At 39.9% G+C, this 21,489-nt stretch overlaps 1 protein-coding gene across 2 annotated transcripts in view; it reads right to left on the bottom strand.

The window, feature by feature from the left end:
* UNC79 (unc-79 homolog, NALCN channel complex subunit) overlaps positions 1–21,489 on the bottom strand; it is a 307,052-nt gene that overhangs the window by 51,437 nt on the left and 234,126 nt on the right. For both annotated transcript variants that reach the window (XM_032620585.1, XM_032620578.1), the window contains exons 32-37: positions 19,297–19,404; positions 15,786–15,902; positions 13,109–13,192; positions 9,098–9,200; positions 6,460–6,600; positions 3,393–3,431 (exon numbers count right to left, since the gene is read on the bottom strand). In XM_032620585.1, coding sequence (XP_032476476.1) covers positions 3,393–3,431; positions 6,460–6,600; positions 9,098–9,200; positions 13,109–13,192; positions 15,786–15,902; positions 19,297–19,404 — 592 coding nt within the window. The remainder of the gene's footprint in view (positions 1–3,392; positions 3,432–6,459; positions 6,601–9,097; positions 9,201–13,108; positions 13,193–15,785; positions 15,903–19,296; positions 19,405–21,489) is intronic.

Below are 21,489 nucleotides of genomic sequence, written 5' to 3'. Positions count from 1 at the left end.
TAATTCCAGCCACCCCACTGTACAGATGAGGGTTCCCAGCCAGAGAGAAAAGGTGACCTACAAAGGCTACAAGTCCAGAGAATGGCAGAGTCAGGACTAGAATCCAGGATGGGGATTATCAGCAAGATCCTCTCAGAAAGTGGCGTTGGCTAAGAGAGACAGCCCCTCTGAGGGAAAATGCAGGAGGGACATGTTCATTCCTACTGGAAGATCTGGGAAGTTTTCGTGGGGCATCTGAGCTGCTACTTGTAAAACGGTTAGGACTTCGATATGTGCAGTTTTCCCCTTTACCCTCTGCACTACCGACTGCATGTCAAAACAGGGAGCCAAGAGATGATTATTTGGCCTTTCCCCTTAGACCGAAGTATCAGAAAGGACGCTCCCAGAGGTGACTGTAGCTGAGTTGCTGAAAAGAAGAAGGAGGAAATCAAAGAGCCCAGCTGGATAACTAGTAAAAAATCTGTCTTGTCTGATTGTTTCTTTCTGCCTTGTCTACCCTGATATGCTGGCTCAAACTTATAGGTCAAAAATGTCCTTCAGGAAGAAATGACACCAAACTCTCACAAACTCTTTCGAAAATTAGAAAAGGAGGGAACCCTTCCCAGTGTATTTTATGAGGCCCTAAAACTAAAATCAGATAAAGCATTACAAATAAAGCAAAACAAAAACCAAGAAGGAACAAAATGAAAAGAAAAAGGACAGACCAATAGTCCTCATGGACATTGACTCCAACTGTAGATAAAAAGGATGATTGACCGTGACCAAATAGAGTTTATCCCAGGAATGTAAGAATGACTTAATATTCAAAACCCAATCAATGGCCTTCCCGGTGGCACAGTGGTTGAGAATCCACCAGCCAATGCAGGGGACACGGGTTCGAGCCCTGGTCCAGGAGGATCCCACATGCTGCGGAGCAACTAAGCCCGTGCACCGCAACTACTGAGCCTGTGCTCTAGAGCCCGCGAGCCACAACTACTGAAGCCCGCACGGCTACAGCCCGTGCTCCGCAACAAGAGAGGCCACTGCAACGAGAAACCCACGCACCGCAACAAAGAGTAGCCCCCACTCACCGCGACTAGAGAAAGCCTGTGCACAGCAATGACGACCCAACACAGCCAAAAATAAATAAATTTTAAAAAAAAAACCAATCAATGCAATTCAATATCTTAGAGAATAAAGGGCAAAAACCATAGTTATTTCAATAGATAACAGAAAGTGCATTTGATAAAATTCAACATGCATTCATGATAAAAAACTCTCGGCAAACTAGAAATAGAAGGAACTACCCTCAGTCTGGTAAAGGGCACCTGTGAAAACCTATAGCAAACATAATTAATGGTGAGATATTAAATGATTGTCTTGTAAGAGCAGGAACAAGGCAAGGGTGCTCATTCACATCTTTACTATTACACTGGAGGCCCTAGCCAATGCAAGGGAGTAACAAAAAAGTAAAAGGCATAAAAATCAGAAAGAGGTGAAACTGTCACTATTTACAGACGATATGACTTTCTACATACAATTGCCTTTACATTCTAAGGAATCTAAAAGACAGCTACTACAACTAAGTGAATTTAGTTTATTACATTACAATATTAATACAAAAACTTGTACATCTGTATATCAGCAGCAAAAAGAAAACAAAATTTTTTCAATTTCATTTACATGGGCGTTAAAAAACCAAAATTCCTGGGAAGAAAGTTAACAAAAGCTATGCAAGATCTCTACAATGAAAACCATAAACCATTTGCTGAGAGAAGCAAAGACCAAATGAAGTGACAATAGACACCTTGTTTATTAATTGAAAGACTCAATATTTTTTTTTTTGCGGTACGCGGGCCTCTCACCGCTGCGGCCCCTCCCGCTGCGGAGCACAGGCTCCGGACGCGCAGGCCCAGCGGCCACGGCTCACGGGCCCAGCCGCTCCGCGGCATGTGGGATCCTCCCGGACCGGGGCACGAACCCGCGTCCCCTGCATCGGCAGGCGGACTCCCAACCACTGCGCCACCAGGGAAGCCCTCAATATTTTTATGGTATCATTTATCCCCAAACTGACTTAGAGTCTGAGTACAATCCTAGGAGGCTTTCCCCCGCAGATTGAGAAGCTTTTTCTACAATTTATATGGAAATGTAAGGAATCTAGAATATCCAAATCAACCTTCTTTTAAAGGATGACCAAAGTTGGAGAATTCACAATGACTTCAAGACTTACTATACGGCTGCAGTAATCAAGACAGTGTGGTGCCAGCACAAGGATCAACATACAGATCAGTGAAACAGGATAGAGAGGCTAGAAATAGACTGAATCTAATACGGTTATTTGATTTTAACAGACACCAAAGTGATCCAATGGGGAAAGGGAAAGTCTTTTTTTTTTTTTTTTTTTTTTTTTTTGCGGTACACGGGCCTCTCACTGTTGTGGCCTCTCCCATTGCGGAGCACAGGCTCCGGACGCGCAGGCTCAGCGGCCATGGCTCACGGGCCCAGCCGCTCCGCGGCATGTGGGATCTTCCCGGACCGGGGCACGAACCCGTGTCCCCTGCATTGACAGGCGGACTCTCAATCACTGCGCCACCAGGGAAGCCTTTTTTTTTTTTTTTTTTAATGGTGCTGAAATAACTAAGGTATTCACATGGATAAAATGGAACTTCAACCCCTACCTCACACCATACATAAAGATTAATTTGAGATGGATCATGTAAATGCTAAATATAAATGCTAAAACCATAAAACTTCTATTGGGAGACATTGGAAAATATATTCTTGACTTAAGGATAGGCAAAGGTTCCTTAGATAAACAATAAGAAGGAATAGTCATAAGTTGTTTTAAAATTTTAAAACATTAGACTTCATCTAAATTAAAAACTTCTCATCAGAGCTTCCCTGGTGGCCCAGTGGTTAAGAATCTGCCTGCCAATGCAGGGGACACGGGTTCAAGCCCTGGCCCGGGACCACATGCCATGGAGCAACTAAGCCCGTGGGATGCAATTACTGAGCGTGCACTCTAGAGCCTGTGAGCCACAACTACTGAGCCCGCGTGCCACAACTACTGAAGCCTGTGTGCCTAGAACCCATGCTCTGCAACAAGAGAAGCCACCGCAATGAGAAGCCCACACGCCGCAACTAGAGAAAACCCGAGCACAGCAACGAAGACCCAACGCAGCCAAATAAATAAATAAATTAATTTTTTAAAAAAAAAGTATTTGTTGACTGAAATGAGTGAATGCAGGATTGAATAAATGAAGGTGTGAAGAGAAAATGAACGAGTGCTCTCTGGAGCTGCAACTGAACCTAACCATATTCCTCCCGTGGTAAACACTCTAGTGTTTTAGAAATGGATGAACACGCACAGGGGACAAAAAGAAATCAGATTTGAGCTCATTTTAGGACCTTACCTTTCTGCTTGATTAGAAAAAGTTGTGCTGGATGCCAATCTAGGAAATAAAGTAAACAGAGTCACATGAGTATCTTAGGGTTTCATGATGAAATGCATGAGTACTGTATGTCACATTGCAGCTCCCATTTCGATGCGGGACCTGTAAAACCATTGACAATGTCCTTGACCAGGGACAGAGGATCCACTCAGGGGTCAGTCTCCAGGGTTCAATTTAATCTAGTTTCTGAAATCTGCTTTCTGCATCAAATATTTCCACGGAGATGCATACAGTTGAGTTAGTTGAATAGCACCCAGTCAATCTACAAACATGTCCTTTGCAGCCAGGTTAGACAGATAACAGAACAGTATTTGACCCAGTCCTTCCCCATATTAACTCAAATCAAAATTCATTTCTTTGTATACAACCTCTGAAACCTCACCGCAAACAAACCACAAACTGTAAAAGCCTCTGTAAGATAGCAAAATAGGTAACGGATATTTGTCAGCTAATCGTTGGGTTGAAATGACATATTGAAAAGAGAAATGTATTAGGTTAAGTAATCAATATATAACATGTAATTTTTGAAAAATATAATTATATGGTTCTATATGCATGGAAATATTCTAGATGTATAGAAAGAAAAAGAATGTAATAAATTTGTGGGTTTAGAAAAACACGTCTTGATCAGTGAGATACTGAAGAAACAAACAAGGAGAAAGCTAAAAACTTATTTACTTAAGACCACAACAGTGAATCGAGTCAAGAATGCATTTGGACAGGAATAGAGGGTCCAGCACCAGTAACACCAGACACGATTCCCAGTTTCTTTGGTTATGGTCTCTCTCATACTAATGACACTACAATGAATAGATAATCATTGGCAAATGAAATAAACAGTAATTAAGGGTGCAGCCAATGTGATTTTGAAGGCTGCATCTAGAAAAAGGGGTGGGTAAATTTTAAGAGATCTAAGTAGAGAGCAAAATATGAAATCATATGGAAAGGCTTGGGTGATAAATGAAAGGGATGTGCTGAACTTACACACTCTTAGAACATGCTGGAAATAGTTCCTGTGGGACTAGAATAAACTTAAGTGTTCGTAAATCCACACTGCTTCACCGGGAATTGAGGTATGCAAGGAAACCCTGAATCAGGTGACTACTGAATCTGCCTTCTTGGTAGGTTTGGTTGCTAAGAACTGGGCAGCTTGCTTTAATGCTCTCCCTGTCTCTTGCTAGTCTGCCCAAAGGAGGTACAGATTTAACGATTTTTATAGGTAAGTATGTAAAAATATATCTCTATTGTTTTTCCTTTGCTTTTCTTCAAAACTTGTTTGTTTCCATCCTAAGAACTGGCAATGCTTGAACGTGATTTATTCTCCCTTATGTTAAAACAAAATAAAAACCCCTCTGTGTATCTATTACAACTTAGATCAGCTATTTCAAGGAGATGGTAACAGACCGGAACAATAATTCTGTCTGTTCTAAAACTGAAAAGTATTGATAGTAGGAATCGAGACCTTGCATTAATAAAAATCTTTCAATTTCACAAGTATTGCTGATAGCTGGTATAACATTTATTCCACATTTATTATGATTAGGTTCAAATCAAGGGCTTAATTCATCTTTTCTTATCTCTCTATCTCCCTGTGTTCATCACTTACTTTACACATTGGCTATTTCTAAGTATTAGAGGTGGAACAGTTATACCAAGTCTGACTGCATCCTCCCAGGGATACACACACCTAAGGATACTACAGAAAAATCTGGGGAAGGGGGATAAGGGAGTCACATACTTCTGGGCTTGAGGGGTTTTTAATGCTTCCCTGTTTGTCTTTAACTTGAAATCATCATTTTTTTCATTAAAAAGATTAAATTTTAGCTCCATCAAGATTCATTCTGTTTCCTCCATCAAATACCAGGAATTTGCAGAATCCAGGTTTTTTCTCCAACCTCCTCCATAGAGACCTTCCCTAAGAAATCATTTCCATCCTGAACTCCCACAGCACTCACCACACATATCACTCATGAATACAGCTCTTAATCATGTCCCGTCTTTTATGGCTACTCAGTTATTCCACACATCACTGTCCTCTTCAACAACTAAGCCATAAAGCACTTGAGGGCAAGAGCTAGGTGTAATGCCTGCAACCTAAAGCACCTAGCTCTGTGCTAGCACAGATTGGAAACTTAACACATTCACAGGGAATTAACTCAGTCCTCTCCTATACGTTGTGTATGCTAGGACTACAATTTGTTACTGAATTTGAACTTTACTTATATCCGTGAAGTACATCACTTTTCTTCTAATGTCCTATCTACTAAATGGAATTTTTTTAACATGAAAATTCTCAAAGCAGCTAAGTTTTAATCAGTCAGGCTGAAGGCTCTGTTCCCAAAATGTGTGCATCTTTCCTTTTTCTGAGTCAGAAGTATAAAACTACTATACTTCCATTTATCCCTTCACGTGACAAGGCCGCAAGTTGCATAATTAAGTGAGCCACCCTAAGATTACAAGTGCCTAGAGAACCCATCTTAAAACAGGTAAAGTGAGGGACTTCCCTGGTGGCACAGTAGTTAGGACTCCACACTCCCAAAGCAGGGAGCCTGGGTTCGATCCCTGGTAGGGGAACTAGATCCCACATGCATGCCACAACTAAGGAGGCTGCCTGCAGCAACAAAGACCTGGTACAACCAAATAGATATTTTTTTAAAAAACAGGTAAAGAAAGATAATAATAATATCTAAAAGTTACGAAGTGTTTAGTGTGAATTATGTACAGTTCTGAGCACTGTAACATACACTGGCTCACATAGTGTTTAACAGAGAACAACAAACAGTAGGGTTTTCTTAGTGCAGTTTCCTCTAGCTCCACTCTGACATTGTGACTCACGACCCTGCATGGCTGCAGAATTCAACCAAAAGTTTGGTACATTCAGTTTGTGAAATTAGTCTGAGTTGATCCCACAAATATCAAGCATCTGTAAGGTTACAAAATGTTTCACTTTTGAATTGGCAGTTTTTATTTAAGGATACAGATGGAGTAAGACTCCTTCCTACCAAACAAAATGGAAGCTGACATTCACCTTCCCACAGACTGCATGATATCCAGCAACAACGGGGCTGCCAAGTCTGGGCTTAAGTGAATGAATGTGGAGAGAACCACAATGGCCAGCCCAAGGGTTTCCTCATCATACTCTTCAAGAATGGCCCCACAGTCATGGCATCTGCAAAGAAAACAGAGGAATGCTTTCCATGAAAGCCGACAGTGGTTTCAAGGTGTTAGTACGTGCAGCCATTTTTGGTGAGTCTTGGAAAAGTCCCCAAAAGGAGGTGAGCGGTCCCATTCTAACAATAAACAGAAAACTCCAGCACCACCATCACCTTAGACACAGAAATAGCACACACACCAGAGATCAGGAAGGTCCCGCTGATCACTGAAAATGGTCTTTCAACTCATTGGTATCTGGCCTTTACACGAATCAGTGCTCCCTTTTACAATGAGCGCCAATGGGACTAATAGTCCGAAGCTTCTGGTTGAAGGATTTTCTGCATGTGAAATTATTGCTGGGGATAGTCATTAACTAGATTTTTTTTCGTTTGTTGAAATTAAAAGTGAAAAATATCTAGACAAAAATGGAAGCCTTCCCAATCTTTCAGATTTAAAAACATCCTATTAATAAAGACGTAGACATAGAGAATGTACTTGAGGACACGGGGGCAGGGAGGGGGAAGCTGGGGAAAAGTGACAGTAGCATCGACATATATACACTACCGAATGTAAAATAGAGAGCTAGTGGGAAGCAGCAGCATAGCACAGGGAGATCGGCTCGGTGCTTTGCGATGACCTAGAGGGGTGGGATAGGGAGGGTGGGAGAGAGGCTCAAGAGGGAGGGGATATGGGGACATGTGTGTGCACATGGCTGATTCACTTTGGTGTACAGCAGAAACTAACACAGCATTATGAAGCAATTATACTCCATAAACATCTATTGAAAAAAGAAATAAAACAAAAATAAATAAAAAATTTTAAATCCTATTTGTGAGTGAGAGACAGAATAGTCTAGTCAATAGAACCCTGTAGAAAGCCTAGGGAGTCTGGATCAAGCCTCTTCTCTACCCGTCACTCAGATCAGTTTATGAACTCACCATGCCTACTGAGAGAGCAGTCTGTAAAAACACAATGGTCCCTGCTCTTAAGGAACTTCCAGCTTATTGCTCTTTGTAGTATCTAATGTGGGTTCAACTGACGTCATCTCAACCAAAGCGGAGCTCTTTTTCTCAGTGGCCGCTGAACAGATTTATACGGTGAAGGGAAAAGCAAGGGAGGCAGCGCTAAAATAGCTACTGTGACCTTTCCATCTGAAAACTTCCTGATATACATATATATCACTCCTTACAAACTTCCTGATATACATACATATCACTCCTTACAAACTGACTTTTAAAAAAAATATAGGATTCACACTTGTAACTAAAAACGAAGATAAATGGAGTACACACAAAGGCAACCGGGAAGACAACTAGGAAATATTGAGACTTGGAGGAGGACACAAAACGAGAAAATTATACCAAAGAAAGAGCTAAGAAGAGCCCTCCACAAGCAACTAGGTGCTCCCCATGTGGACATGGTCAGGAGCTGTTCAAGACAGGCCTTTCACTTCTTCAGTAATGATGGCCAGCTGTGGCCAGCTGCATGGATCCTCATACCAGCCCCTTCCACCTCATCTTCCTCTCCTTTTATCGCAAGCCTACTCAATTTCTCACATGGGTCACCTTTACCAGGAAGCCTCCCCGGCCCAAGGGATCTCTCCAAACTTGAAATTGTACAAGTCTTATTCTTTATCATATTCACTGAACAGCATTTATGTGCCAGGAAATGTATAGGGACCTCAGAGCATAAAGTACAGAAGAAAGGGTACTAGTCCCTAAGGAACTCACAATCTATTACAGAACATGTGTGTATAAACACCTAACGATTAAAATACAGTGTGATAAGTGGTAGAACAGAGAGATGTATCAAATACTATGGAAACTTGGAGAATGGCATGATGCATTCTGCCTTGTGAAATCAGGGAAACTTGGCCTCAGGTTGGGTCTTGATGCATGAATAGGAGTTCACCAGGCAGAGAAAGTACAGAGTGAAGGGCACCTATGAGATCACAGAGGAGAGAACACATCAGGCATGCTCTGGAGAAGGTGAGGGGGCTAGGGAAGGAGTTCCTGGTGAGGAGTGGTTACGTCCATACCTTCACAACCTAAAGGGCCTTTTACAATCAGCTAAAGCATTTGGACTTTATCCCATAAGAAATCTGGGGGGACTAAAGGCTGACAAACAGAGAGGCAACGTAATCAATCTGAGATTCAGAGAATGAATCCTACCAGCTGGATCATATCTCAAACTTAGTCCCGCTCTTAACAATTTGAAGCTTCTGGATGAGAGATTTCATTTGTGTGAAATTATTGCTAGGAATAATCAGTAAGTGGACATTATTTGCATTCATCCAAATTAAAAAAACAAAAATGCCTTGGCATAGATGAAAGCTGCCCATACAATACTGCATTTCTAAAGTAACAAATGTTTACCAACACTTATGGCTACAGCCATTTGAAGAACAAATTATGACTTAAAAGCATAGCATGCCTCCTCTGATATTTTCTCACAACCATGGTGAGCAACTCCTCAAATTCTGTAAACAGTGAAGAAAATAATTGTGAGCTTACTTGTCTGTCATCACCGTCGGCTGCTCGTCTGTGAATTCTTCGGGTGCTGGTACAAACATACTCACAATGCTGGGTGCTGACAGCAGGCTGGATTTCGTGGCACCTGGGTAAGCAGCAAAGAAACAGGTGGTGAATAAAATATGTGTGTCTGGGGACCAGGAAAAGCCCTATTCTCCTCTTATAAATCCTCCAAAGATCACATTCACAGGGATGTAACAGGGACAGCCCAATTCCATTGTGAAAAACCATCGAGAGTGAAATGAATTCAAGAAAGTCTGATTTGTTTTGGCTTATATCATTTTAAGAGCTAGACTCCTATGGTTCATTTTGCTTCTTGACTCTGAAAAAAATATCAGAAAGAGTTCAGGTGTGCCAACAGGGTACTAAAACAGAGAGGAAAAAAAGTGTGTGTGTGGGATCTATACAAGGGTATCCTTAAATGAGTTACAACCCTTAATTGCTAGGCATAAATGGAAGCTGCTCATACAATACTACATAAAATCACAAATGCATGCCAACACTAAAATGTTGCTCATTTGGAAAGGGAATCAGATCCTAGATCTCTACACACCTAAGCAAGGGGAGAAGTTTGAGCTAAGAAATATCAGGAAAGTTTTCTACTTTGTAAATTAATATAAGCCCCAAAGCAAAAGACTTCATTTTTCAAACTGAAATCTTTATGAATGAAATATGAAGTGTTTTTGAATGAACCATCTGGTGACTTCAGCCAATCGATATCACAGAGTTTAGTACTTTGGGTTTTGCTGCCTTCGGAGAAATCTGAGGCAGGAATCTAGTGCTCTAGTGATGAGTAAATCTGGAGATCCAGGAGACTGTTCTCCATTAAGAAAACCACCAGCGCTAGACAGATTCTCCAGGAACTATGGAAATAAGGCACTCCAAGAAGAATACCAAAGTGACAACTCAGAATAATACCATGTTCTACAAAGTAATAACTGAGACTCTGAGTTCTTCAAACAGGAAAGAAGCCAGAAAAACCCAATGGTCATTAAAGAATCTGTTTTTCATTAAGGAACTGCTAACTTTGTGCTGAAAAACAAAACAAAACTGTCTGGTCTTTCCTTAAATAGGAGAAAGATAATGATTCAGAGAATTGGTTTCTAAAGGAATCAACATAAAAAATTTTAGAAACCTCACCAAGTGGGCAAAGTATTTCAATCTGAGGGAGAAAAAAATGGTATCAAAGCCTTTGATGCTTCCATACTATACAGACTCCCTTGTCCGATCAAAGGCTACAAAATCTGTTTATAAGGAGACCTTCAGACCCAAACAGCAAAGGAAATTATCTGAAAATATCTTGATGTCACTTCTGAGGATCCCAAATGGGAATCCAAATTTTGCTACTATATTTATCAGCTCTCTCTGAGATAATACTCTTTCCAATTATATCTTTAACAAAGATCTCTAGCTGTTTCATAAAGATGATGCTTTGAAAGGAAGCAACATATTTATTACAAGCAAAAGTATAAATCGATTAATAATAGGAAAGGCAAGAACTGGGCCAAGATAAAAGAAGATATGATTGATTATTAAAACAGTAAGGTAAACTGCATGAAGTTGCTTCAAGAAACCGAAACATAGAAAGTTCAACTCCAGTACTCCACATTTCTTGAACATTGACACACCACATCTGCCAGATGCCATAATGCCTGTGCTAAAAGTGGAAACTCAGCCCACAAGATACGTGGTGATATATATACGGTCTTACTAGAAACATAAGCAACTGATTTTTTAAAAAACCAACAACTCTGAGTCAAGGCTTTCAGAAGATGCTTGCTAATTACTACTGCATACATAGAAATCACAATTCAAGTCAAGAAAAGTGGGAATCCAAGTCATTTGGGCAGTTTCAAGCCAATCCTTACCTAATACAAATGCCGAGGAACAGATTTTTTTTTTTTTTTTAAAGAAGATGTTGGGGGTAGGAGTTTATTAATTAATTAATTAATTTTTGCTGTGTTGGATCTTCGTTTCTGTGCGAGGGCTTTCTCTAGTTGCGGCAAGCGGGGGCCACTCTTCATCGCAGTGCGCGGACCTCTCACTATCGCAGCCTCTCTTGTTGCGGAGCACAGGCTCCAGACGCGGAGGCTCAGTAGTTGTGGCTCACGGGCCTAGTTGCTCCGCGGCATGTGGGATCCTCCCAGACCAGGGCTCGAACCCGTGTCCCCTGCATTAGCAGGCAGATTCTCAGCCACTGCGCCACCAGGGAAGCCCAAGGAACAGATATTTTTGACAACAGCATCATGAATTTGTTTTTCCACACAACACAGAATGTACAAGGCAATATTTATGACAGTCATTTATAAAAGCAGATAGGTTAAGTTATGAGACATTGGCCACCTTATGGCAACATTAGCTGAATCAATGGATTTCTAAATACTGCTTATGATAAGGGAGCAAAGAGTAATATACAAGGAGAAGGTGGGCAATGCAAAAAGGAAGCCATTGACCTCAGCCACCTTGTGCTATAGCTGAGTTACAACTAAGTCTGCAGTATTAAGGGCAGTCCCATTATCTCCCATTATCTAGGGCAACACTTCTGGTGCCACCCCTACTGGTTCCCCTACTGAATACCCAAAGTGCACTGTATATGGAATTAGGAACAGAAACAGAACATTCTTAGAAACTTGAATAAAGAGGGGACCTCCTCCAAAGCCCAACTTCATAGCTGGAGACTTTTTTGTTTGTTTGTTTTTTGAGGTACGCGGGCCTCTCACTGCTGTGGCCTCTCCCGTTGCGGCGCACAGGCTCCGGACGCGCAGGCTCAGTGGCCATGGCTCACGGGCCTAGCCGCTCCGCGGCATGTGGGATCTTCCCGGACTGGGGCATGAACCCGTGTCCCCTGCATCGGCAGGCGGACTCCCAACCACTGTGCCACCAGGGAAGCCCATAGCTGGAGATTTTGACAAAAGCTTCTTTTAGAGAGTCTTGGAGAAAGTATACAGGTGCTGGTTTGTCTCAAAGCGTAAATGCACACATCAGTCCCCTAGCTATATCAATGGACTCTTCAGTTTACCATGAAAGAGACTTTCTTTGTTCCCAATACCTCATTCCACTTTTGTTTCTATTGACCGAGTCACTAGATCATGGACAAGCACCAGAAGTTTGTTCAACCACCCTGATTTCTGCTCATAAAAGCTTTTCCTAAGCCCATAAATGGGAAGAGTCTCATCTCGTCGGATACAGGAGATAAAACTGCTACTCAATGCCAAATAAATGTTAGCCAAAGCTGGAGATAACTGTCTCCTCATCCCTAAGGAAAATCAGAAGTGATATGGTCCAGGATAATAGGTTTGCTTGATTTATGGGACTAGCTAAGAGATGTGGTCAGAATTCATTTTTGCTTTTTGGTTGTCACAAGTAATAGGTTAACCTGCCTTCTAAATTAAAAAAAAAAAAAAAAGAACAGAAGTAATGATTAACTAGACATAAGATGAATTTAAAAAATACATATTCTGATTATCTTAGCATAGATTTATTCTCAGCTTGCTCCTACGACCATCATAAAGTCAAGTGTATATTTTGTTCAGTTCCGGATAGCTGAAAAGAAGCTATTCATCTATGATCTCAATAATCTAGAAGAAACATAGATAAGCTGGGCCATGTTCAGAGAAGTAGATACAGGATGATATGGAAGACTGATACATATCAGGAGAAATACCAAATGACCAGGGATGTGTGGTTTAGACAAGCCTGAGGAAACAAGCAACTGGTGGCTCTCTTCAAATATCTAAAAATTACGTGAGACAGTCTAGACTTGCTTTGTGTGGCCCCAAAGGTTAAAAATTCACTATAAGGAAGACATTCTTGTCAGTCATGTTCAAAGATGAGATGTCGTACATTCCCAGGTCCTGGAAGCGTTTGAGCAAAGGTTGGATCCACTTCATGGAGCTGCTGAAGAAGAGATTCCAGCACCTGCTGGGTGACTAGATGATTGACATATATGGTTTCTTTCACCCTTTCGGTCTGAGATTCTGCGACTCGGCTCACCTCTCATTCTCAGTGGCTGTCCCTCCAGGTCAGGGTTTAGGCACGTTGGCACATTACACTGGCGTTTCCCAGGCTGTATCTGTTCTGTGGATAAACGGAACATTTCAGTCTTCATTGCGGTCAACTGCACACAATTCACAATACAAAGAATTTAACCAATGATCTCTTGGGGCCATTCTGTGGTGATTGTTACTGTTGATTATTAACATTTACAGGAAACATCCTAGATTTTAGCGTAGGGTTGCTTGGGGTTTCACTACAAACCTGCCGTTCAGGTGTATGAGATGCAGCTGAAAGCAGGAGAGTATCTAAAACCATCCCTAAGAGTCCAGATTCTCTAATCCCTCCCCCACAAAAGCTCAAATCGCAAATCTCTTGATATGAAATGAAAAAAATGAAAGGCTAATGTCACAGCCATGAAAGACATGCAAATCAATAAATACCTAAGTGATCGTTTGTGGCAATGACCAGATAGATCGTACAGAAAACATGTGGAACTGGTAGCAAGGAAATGACAGGCATTTGACTGAGGGCTGCAGAACAGGAATAAGGGGACAGGGGCAAATGGAGGAGTAGTGCTTCAGGGACATTTTTTTCATGTGAAAGATGAGGCAAAGAAGCAAGCCATCAGACACGCATGGGTGGAGAAGAGGCAGGTATCCTCTGAGCGAGCAGGTGCATGCTGAGGTGAGTCGATCATGACCCATGCTTTAGGCTGCCGTTCTCAGTGTGTCTGCATGACCAGATTTGTTCTTTTGGAGACTAGCAAGTCACTGAATCAACGTATGTGGTATAAAGTGACATGCCACGTAACAAAAAACTCCACACTCATCGACTCTCTCTGGTCTTGGATTTGGGGAGAATTTTTATGACACTAATAAAAAAAAAAAAAGAATATTGAGATGAAGCTCTAGGAGGACTTGGTGACTAGCAAACCAACTTGGAGGATGGAAAACAAGCCCAGGAAAACTCAGACGAAAGAAATTCAGACAGCATGTAAATGGTTAAGTATTAGATGATAAACCAGAGTGACATGAACAAGGCTGAGGTTTAGTTGAAAAGTGAAAAATTCAGTTAAATGGGTTATTTGGCATCATGTAGTTTTTTCTTTAGATTAAAATTTGGATTAGAAATTGAGATCTATTTGCCTTTTTTTAACTCTACAGAGTCAATCAAACTAAGCTGTAATTGTAGTCAGAATCTAAAATGGATAGCTTAGGCTGAGCTTGCTACAGAGAACAGCAGCATGGTAAAATAATCTTCAGGTCAACCTAACGAAAGATGGGCATTTAATTATCAGAGAATGAACCTAACAAAAGCTTCCATTCTCAGTTTTACATAGCACGAGCTCAGTAAAGAGAGGAACAAAGTCCTCTTTGGTGTGAACAGAAAAGCTTCACCCAAACCCAGTAAACTCTCAAGGCTGGTTATTCAATGTCTTTCTCCTTGTCTCCCTTGCCCGTTGGCTTTTGGCCATTTCATTATTCACTACCACTTATCACTAAAAAGAAGACAAAACACTAAACCTTTAAAATGTTAAGAACCTTAATAAAGGCCAGGAGAGTTGAAATTATCTGTTAAATATAGGATTGGGTATGGTGTGTAGGATTTAGTTATCTAGACTAGCTCTCTTTTTTTTCTTGAAGAACAGTGGGGAAAATAAGATGAAATATATGTAAATATTATGGTTATGAAAAATAAACAGTATCTCAATATTTTGGTTTTGTGGACACTGTAATTCCTGGTCATAAAGAAAGCCATTAAAATAATTTCATATAACTGTAGCCAGAAAGTATACTAACCAAGATACAAAAATAGTCCTATATCCAAGTGTTGGCCCCCAGAGCATATCTCAGTAGTAAACCCTGACGTTTTCAAAGTGCATGCATCTTGCAAAAAGCTTTCACATATATAATCTTGTAATCAAATGACCCATTTAATTAAAAAAGAAAAAAGAAAAGGCAGGCACTCAAAAGAGCAGAATTGCAGCAGTACTACTGGCTTGAGGAAGTAGTACGTGTGCAGAACGTGGTAACAAAGTTTAGAAAATGCAAAGCGATCATGTTTGAGATAGACATGTCATGGCAGTCAATTCTTACTTTAAAATTGAGGTTAGAGGCAGTTCCATCGTATGAGCATGAGGGTGTGCGGCTGCAACCTGGTGACCCTGCTGACTAAAACACAGAGCTCATATTCCCAAACCTACCGGCAGATCATGACGTCACTAAGCTGACATTTGTTATTACTGTTATTATTACTATCAATAGTCCCTCATTTTTGATCATTCAGAGTTTATAAAACAGAGAATATTGATAATCTGGTGTTTTCTTTTGTTTTCTAATTTGCATCATGAAATCATAGTTCCATTCCCTCCTTTATGCATTTATATCATTTAACCCCCAAAGAGATAGCCTAACATCTGGTATCTGGGTCTTAGAGGAAAACAAACAAACAAACAAACAAAAAAAGGAGTTGGACCAGCGGAGATGGAAGAACCGGTGGCTCTAGAATACTTGGAAAGTTTAAATAGACTTATTAATTACCTTAGGTTAAAAAAATTGTTTGAACCACAGAATATGAGAAAAAATCTATTCCTTCACAAGGAAGCAGAGGGGACACAGAGAAAGTGGCATTCGCTAATCTGAGAGGTAAAACAAGAAGAAAAAGCTTGACCCACCAGTGTCCCAGTTGCTGATGTTATGGGGGGCGCTAGACTGATGCTCCAGCTGTCGCTTCATTAACTGGCTCATTGTCAGAGCTCCCAGGGATCCCCTTTTCATCTGCCTATACTGAGCTATATGGAGGAAATTAGGAGATAATTACTAGGGGGAATAAATATGCACAGCACACAAAGGCTCCACACATCCATACAGAATCTTAATTGAACCTTCGTTGGCTATTCATCATTGTTTAGTGAGTTGTATGCTCCTGTCCAGATGAAAAACTAAGGCACTATGCTATTTCTGGTGCCTGTCTTCACTCGATAAAGAAAGAAACAGTGCCTATGAGCACTTATCTGTAGCCTGTAAATATTGACCCCAGTTACAACAATATGATATTTTCATTTACTTTTTAATTTATATTCTCTGCCTTGTTCCCAAAAGGATTCAAGACAGATACTACTACTTTGAATTTATAGCTTAACTTTCTTTAATGGAGCTGTGCATACATACATAGTTTCAGTTTCCATTATATCCCTCTGAGGCCCCTGTGCATGTGTGTGTGTTTGTGTATGTACATGCATATTTTGGAGTAGGATGACACGTATCAACCCCAATTTTTAGGGAGAAATTGAAGCAAATGAAATTATGTTCCTTGGAGCCAACCAGCAAATGAGGTGGTCGTAAAACTAAAACATGTTGACTCCAAAGTCAATGCTGTTTTCAATCTCTGTATGAGCCTCTGCCTACTGTTGGAAAAATGTGAATTGAATAACATTCCACAAGTATATTCTAGTACACATCTTTGTTTTAAAAAAAAATAGTGGTAACATTTTTATCTTGCAATTAGGCATTGACAAATATCCCATGATTGATAAGTCACGTACATAAGCATCTCCAAACTGGAAAAACAGTGAAAAGCACTTCTGACAACAGACTGCTGAGTGAGAAAGCAACCTGTCTCCTACCCTCCTATCCCTCCTCAAGTGGTCCCACCAATCCCTGCCAGCAGCCCAGTGAGAAAGGAAGAGCATCGCTAAGAGACCTTTTATACATGATCCCAAACAACTGGATATTTGAGAACTCGTGGTTATTCACTCTCTTATAAGGACAATTTCAGAAACTGAAGCTCTGAAATACACGGTCTAGAAGGGGATGGTAGAAACCGAGATGTCTTTATGGCCCTAGAAAGCCTTACGTGTTATACACAGGTTTCACAATCATGGTACCAGGGCAGCAACTTGGTGTGATGCGAAATCAATTATGATATTATTTTTAATGTAATTAGCATGCTGTTTGATTCATGGTGGTCATGGCATGTTTAGCTACAAAAGAATCAGCTGATAAACTGAGCAAAAAAGAGGGGTGTGATGAGAATTCTTGTGTCTTGGAGTCCATGTTAACTGAATTCATGGAAATGACTATGCAAACTAATGAAAAATCTGATTCTTGTGGTCGACTGGTAAATTTTGCAATTTCATGGTTCACTTGAAAGTGCAGCTCCAGGTAAAATCCAAAGGCAGAAATCTTTTAGAAAATTTAACAAATTTCAAGTAAAATTCAAAAGCAGAAATCTTTTGGAAGATGGACAAATTTAAAAATTAGCCCCATCTATCAGACAAAATCAAAGAAGGGTTAAAAACCTCTAGTGCTTGATTAATTTCTCCAGTCCTCAGTATTTTTTTAAAGACAGAAGAATTCCCTGAGAGTAAAGTCCCTTAATGTTTAGCTCAGTGTGTAAAGCACCTGGCATTATGTCTCTAAGAACACACCACCAAGAGCTATCCAATACATGCTTTAAATGGAGAGAAGGAGGAAGGTGGAAATTTAATGATGCACTATGCTGAATCCGAAAGGGCTAGATTCAATCATGACTTCAGGATCATGATTCATTGATACATTTACTTTATGATACATGTAACTAGCACTGAAGTCAAACTGACTTAAGTCATCCTATCTCAAATTATATCCAACTTGGAATTCTAACTATAATTCACTTTTTTCAGATGACTCATGCAAATTAGGAGAAGATACACTTTCATGATTTTAGTATATATGGACTTAAAAATGGGCATTTTTTCACGTTATAAAACTGATTTTTTGTGATAAAAGAAGAACAATTAGATTCAGAACGAGGCGTTCTTCTTTGCTGCCAAAAGGGCAAATAACTGTTACTTGAAGATGCTTTCTTAGAATTTCTGTAATCTCTATTATAACTGAATCTGAATTCTTCTAAGGCAGTGTGGTATACTAAAAAACACCATGGGCTTGAAAAATCAAACAGACCTAGCATCAATTCCTGTCTCTACCACTTAATAGCCGTATGACTTTAGGCAAGTCACTTAGCCTCTCTGAACCTGTTTCTTAGTCTATTAAAACTGGGTCAATAAGATCTGCCATGCAGTGCTGACGCGAGGATTTAATAAGATAGCAATGTGTTAAGAGAGCAACCACTTAGCACGGTGCCTGGAACACGGTGTCAAATAATTGGTAGCAGTTATGACTATTATGTCTGTAAATGCCTGGAGAACAAGGGGTGTCTTATTTATTCACCTGTGATCACCAGTACCAAGCACAGTGCCTGGCACTCAGCAGACACTTAATAAACAGTTGCTGAATGAATGAAAGCATGAATAAATGAATGATGAAGATGATGATGTTGTTCCACACTACCAGTCCAGCATTTAAGTTAAGATCTTTATCTGGTTTTCAGGATCATCTTTATTTCAAAAGACTGTCAAAGGAAAATTCACTAGCCCTTGAGGCAGTGGCCACATGGAACACAAAATACACCAGCACAGATGACAAGGGTTTGCAGAAGTTGCACCACTGTTTGTATCTCTGATTCCTACTGAGAGTTTCCCATGCTCAAGTCTTTTAATTGACTCCACTGAGCCAGGTGGACACCCTTATTTTCACCTCAGTGGAACTCAAGCTCCTCATGGGCAAAATATAGGACCCAACAAACAAGGTAGTTTCAAAATACTGAATAGTTGCCTCCAGCAGATCCAGTAATACTTCATGCCATTTTAATTTTCCGATCCAAAAGCGCTATATTCAATAATAACTTTGGGATCATGATATATCTGATACATTTATTTGATGATAACTTAGATAAAAATTTTGTCAATGATGGAGGTGATTCAAATTAAACAAAGGTGTTTCATGTAAAATTCTGTCACAGACAATGTTTTTCACTTGTCCCAAAACCAGTTCCATGTTTTATGTTTAGGCTAGTCATATATAATACTTATTTTATTGAATTATCCAGTGATTATACCTTAACAAATTAGGATTCTTGGCCTATCAGTAGCTGTACTGATTTATCAAACACGTGAGATGCTGACAAAAGTGGGCCTATGTCTCAGGGTCTCTGAGAACATACAACATAGTGTTACCTAGGAAGCTAACACAACGTTAAAAAGAAGAAGAAAAAAACAATACCAAGAGTGTGAAAATTGAAAACTATGCAGCAGATAATGTTCCAAATCAATGTACAGGTGAAATGATCACCAAAGGAAATCTTACTTGATATTGAAGAATGGCTGCTTGTTTCTGGCACACCTGCTTCTAATGTGGGGGCAGATGAGCATTCTCGTGGCATTTCCAAAGTTGAAAGTCCTTTAGTAGCCGGATCTACAAACAGAAATATTATTTAAAACTCATGACATTGATTAAAAGCAAGTTCAAGAACCTTTTTCATATATTTCCCCCTCTTGCCCAATTCTCCCATTCAAATCATTATATACTTTCTGGCCCTACTAACTACTTTAATGGAATCACATACACACTGGTTGCAAAGTTCCCTGGGAGCTGTGTCCCCATTATATTCTGCACGTGTTGCTGTGCCTCTCAGAAATTAACGACAGCACAATTACAAAGCTAGAGCTCAGCATGCTCATATCACATATCTTTGCACCTTTCCGCAACTGAATTTCTTTTCATACAAAACCCAAAGGCACCTACAGTTGATCCACTTATATCATTCCACCACTCCACCTTTGTCTGGCAATTTCCTACTCATCACTTACATCTCAATTTACATAGACAATTCCTCCTCCAGAAAAGCATCCAGGACCCCCACCCCCAGATTCAAACAAAAAACTGAATCATGTGACCCTCTTATGCAATCCCAGAACACCCTGTCCTAACCTGTACCAAAATGAACACGCCATAATGTAACTGTCTGTTTACCGGTCTACAACCTTTGCTAAATCATAAGTGATTTCAGAGCAGGGACTGTATCTAACTTGGAATAATCACTTACCAGTTACTCAGGTTTTCGATTTTATTAGTTGAGCAAGAAAGACGTATCATTTGCTTCTGCTGTTGACGAATGCATCTAAGGTAAAATATTTTCTGCATATAATATTGTCTTTTTCATCTATGAATAATGGGAAACAAGCTGTCCCACGTTATTCTAGGTAAAGATTATCCTTTACAGCTTTTTGAAAAGTTTAGTGGGTTATCTTGGCAAACCCCTAAAACTTTTTTATAAACTTCCTTGACATCTTAAGCAACACTCACTGTATATTGAGCTCAATGAGTAGCCTGGAATTACCACTATGGGCTTCCATGATTATAACATGTCCACCCTAAATGGCTCCAAGTTCTTAAGCTTCATGACATCTGTCTCCTCCTTTCCAGGTTATCAATTGTTTTTCTTGCCACAGAGCAAGTCACCACACATTCACACATACATAAAATATAAGTATGCAGATGCTATTCTACTATTGGGTGATCATTAAACTTATTAAACTGTCAGAAATAAAAGTAAAATAGATCCTAGGTGAGGGCTGAGGAGAAAAGCTTTTAAGCACTGATTTTGGAACGTCTATTTTTGGTTCTCAGAGGTCTTTCTGAATAGATACATTTGCCAGATAAATACTTTCTTGGTAACAAAAGAAGTATAACTGTTACAATGTTTCCCAAACTCTCCAAATACAGCATAAAAATAACTACCCATTAAAAATTCCTTAGTGATTAAGCTATTGCTTTTCTCTTAGGTATTCTCCACAAACCACAAGTTTAAAACATGCATAATTACCTATCTTACCCTTATCTGCTTCTGGTTTACATTTGCTGCTACTCTGGCATAATAGTCCCACCGATAATGTAGAACAAGAAAGCTTAAAGGCAAGAATTCTTTAACAGATTACTGAGACTTTTAGAGTCTCGATACGCTTATTAAAATCCTTGGTATCTTTAATTTTAAAGAAACGTCATAACTGTAAGATACTTATTAATAATCATTAGTGTACCAAGATTCTTTAAGCCAGGGAATTTTTGCTCAGTCCTAAATCATTTTATGAAGCCTTCCATTTGTATATAGTTTAAGACAACAAGTATTTGAATAGAGCTATACACTTAGCTTAAAATTCTTCTATTCAATTTTTTATACTGATGTGAAGAAAATGTCATGTTATTGATTCATTCATTCATCAAATATTTGCCACCACTCTACTAGGTACTTGGGATACAATCAAAGAACAAACCAGAGATTTCTTGCCTTTGAGAGAACAGTGGGGACAGACAGACAATAATTAACATACATAAAAGTAAATAAATTATTATATATTAGAAGAATAATTCTTTATAGAAGAGAAACAGAGAAGAGAAAGTGATTCTAAGATGCCGGGTAGGGGTGGAAAGGTGGGGTGTGGTCCAGGCCTCATGGGGAACCTGATGTTTGAACAGAGAATTAAAAGAAATGAGAGACGG

The sequence above is a fragment of the Phocoena sinus genome, chromosome 2 (assembly GCF_008692025.1).
Source record: "Phocoena sinus isolate mPhoSin1 chromosome 2, mPhoSin1.pri, whole genome shotgun sequence".
NCBI classification, from domain to species: domain Eukaryota; kingdom Metazoa; phylum Chordata; class Mammalia; order Artiodactyla; family Phocoenidae; genus Phocoena; species Phocoena sinus.
This window is presented reverse-complemented; position numbering and strand designations above follow the sequence as displayed.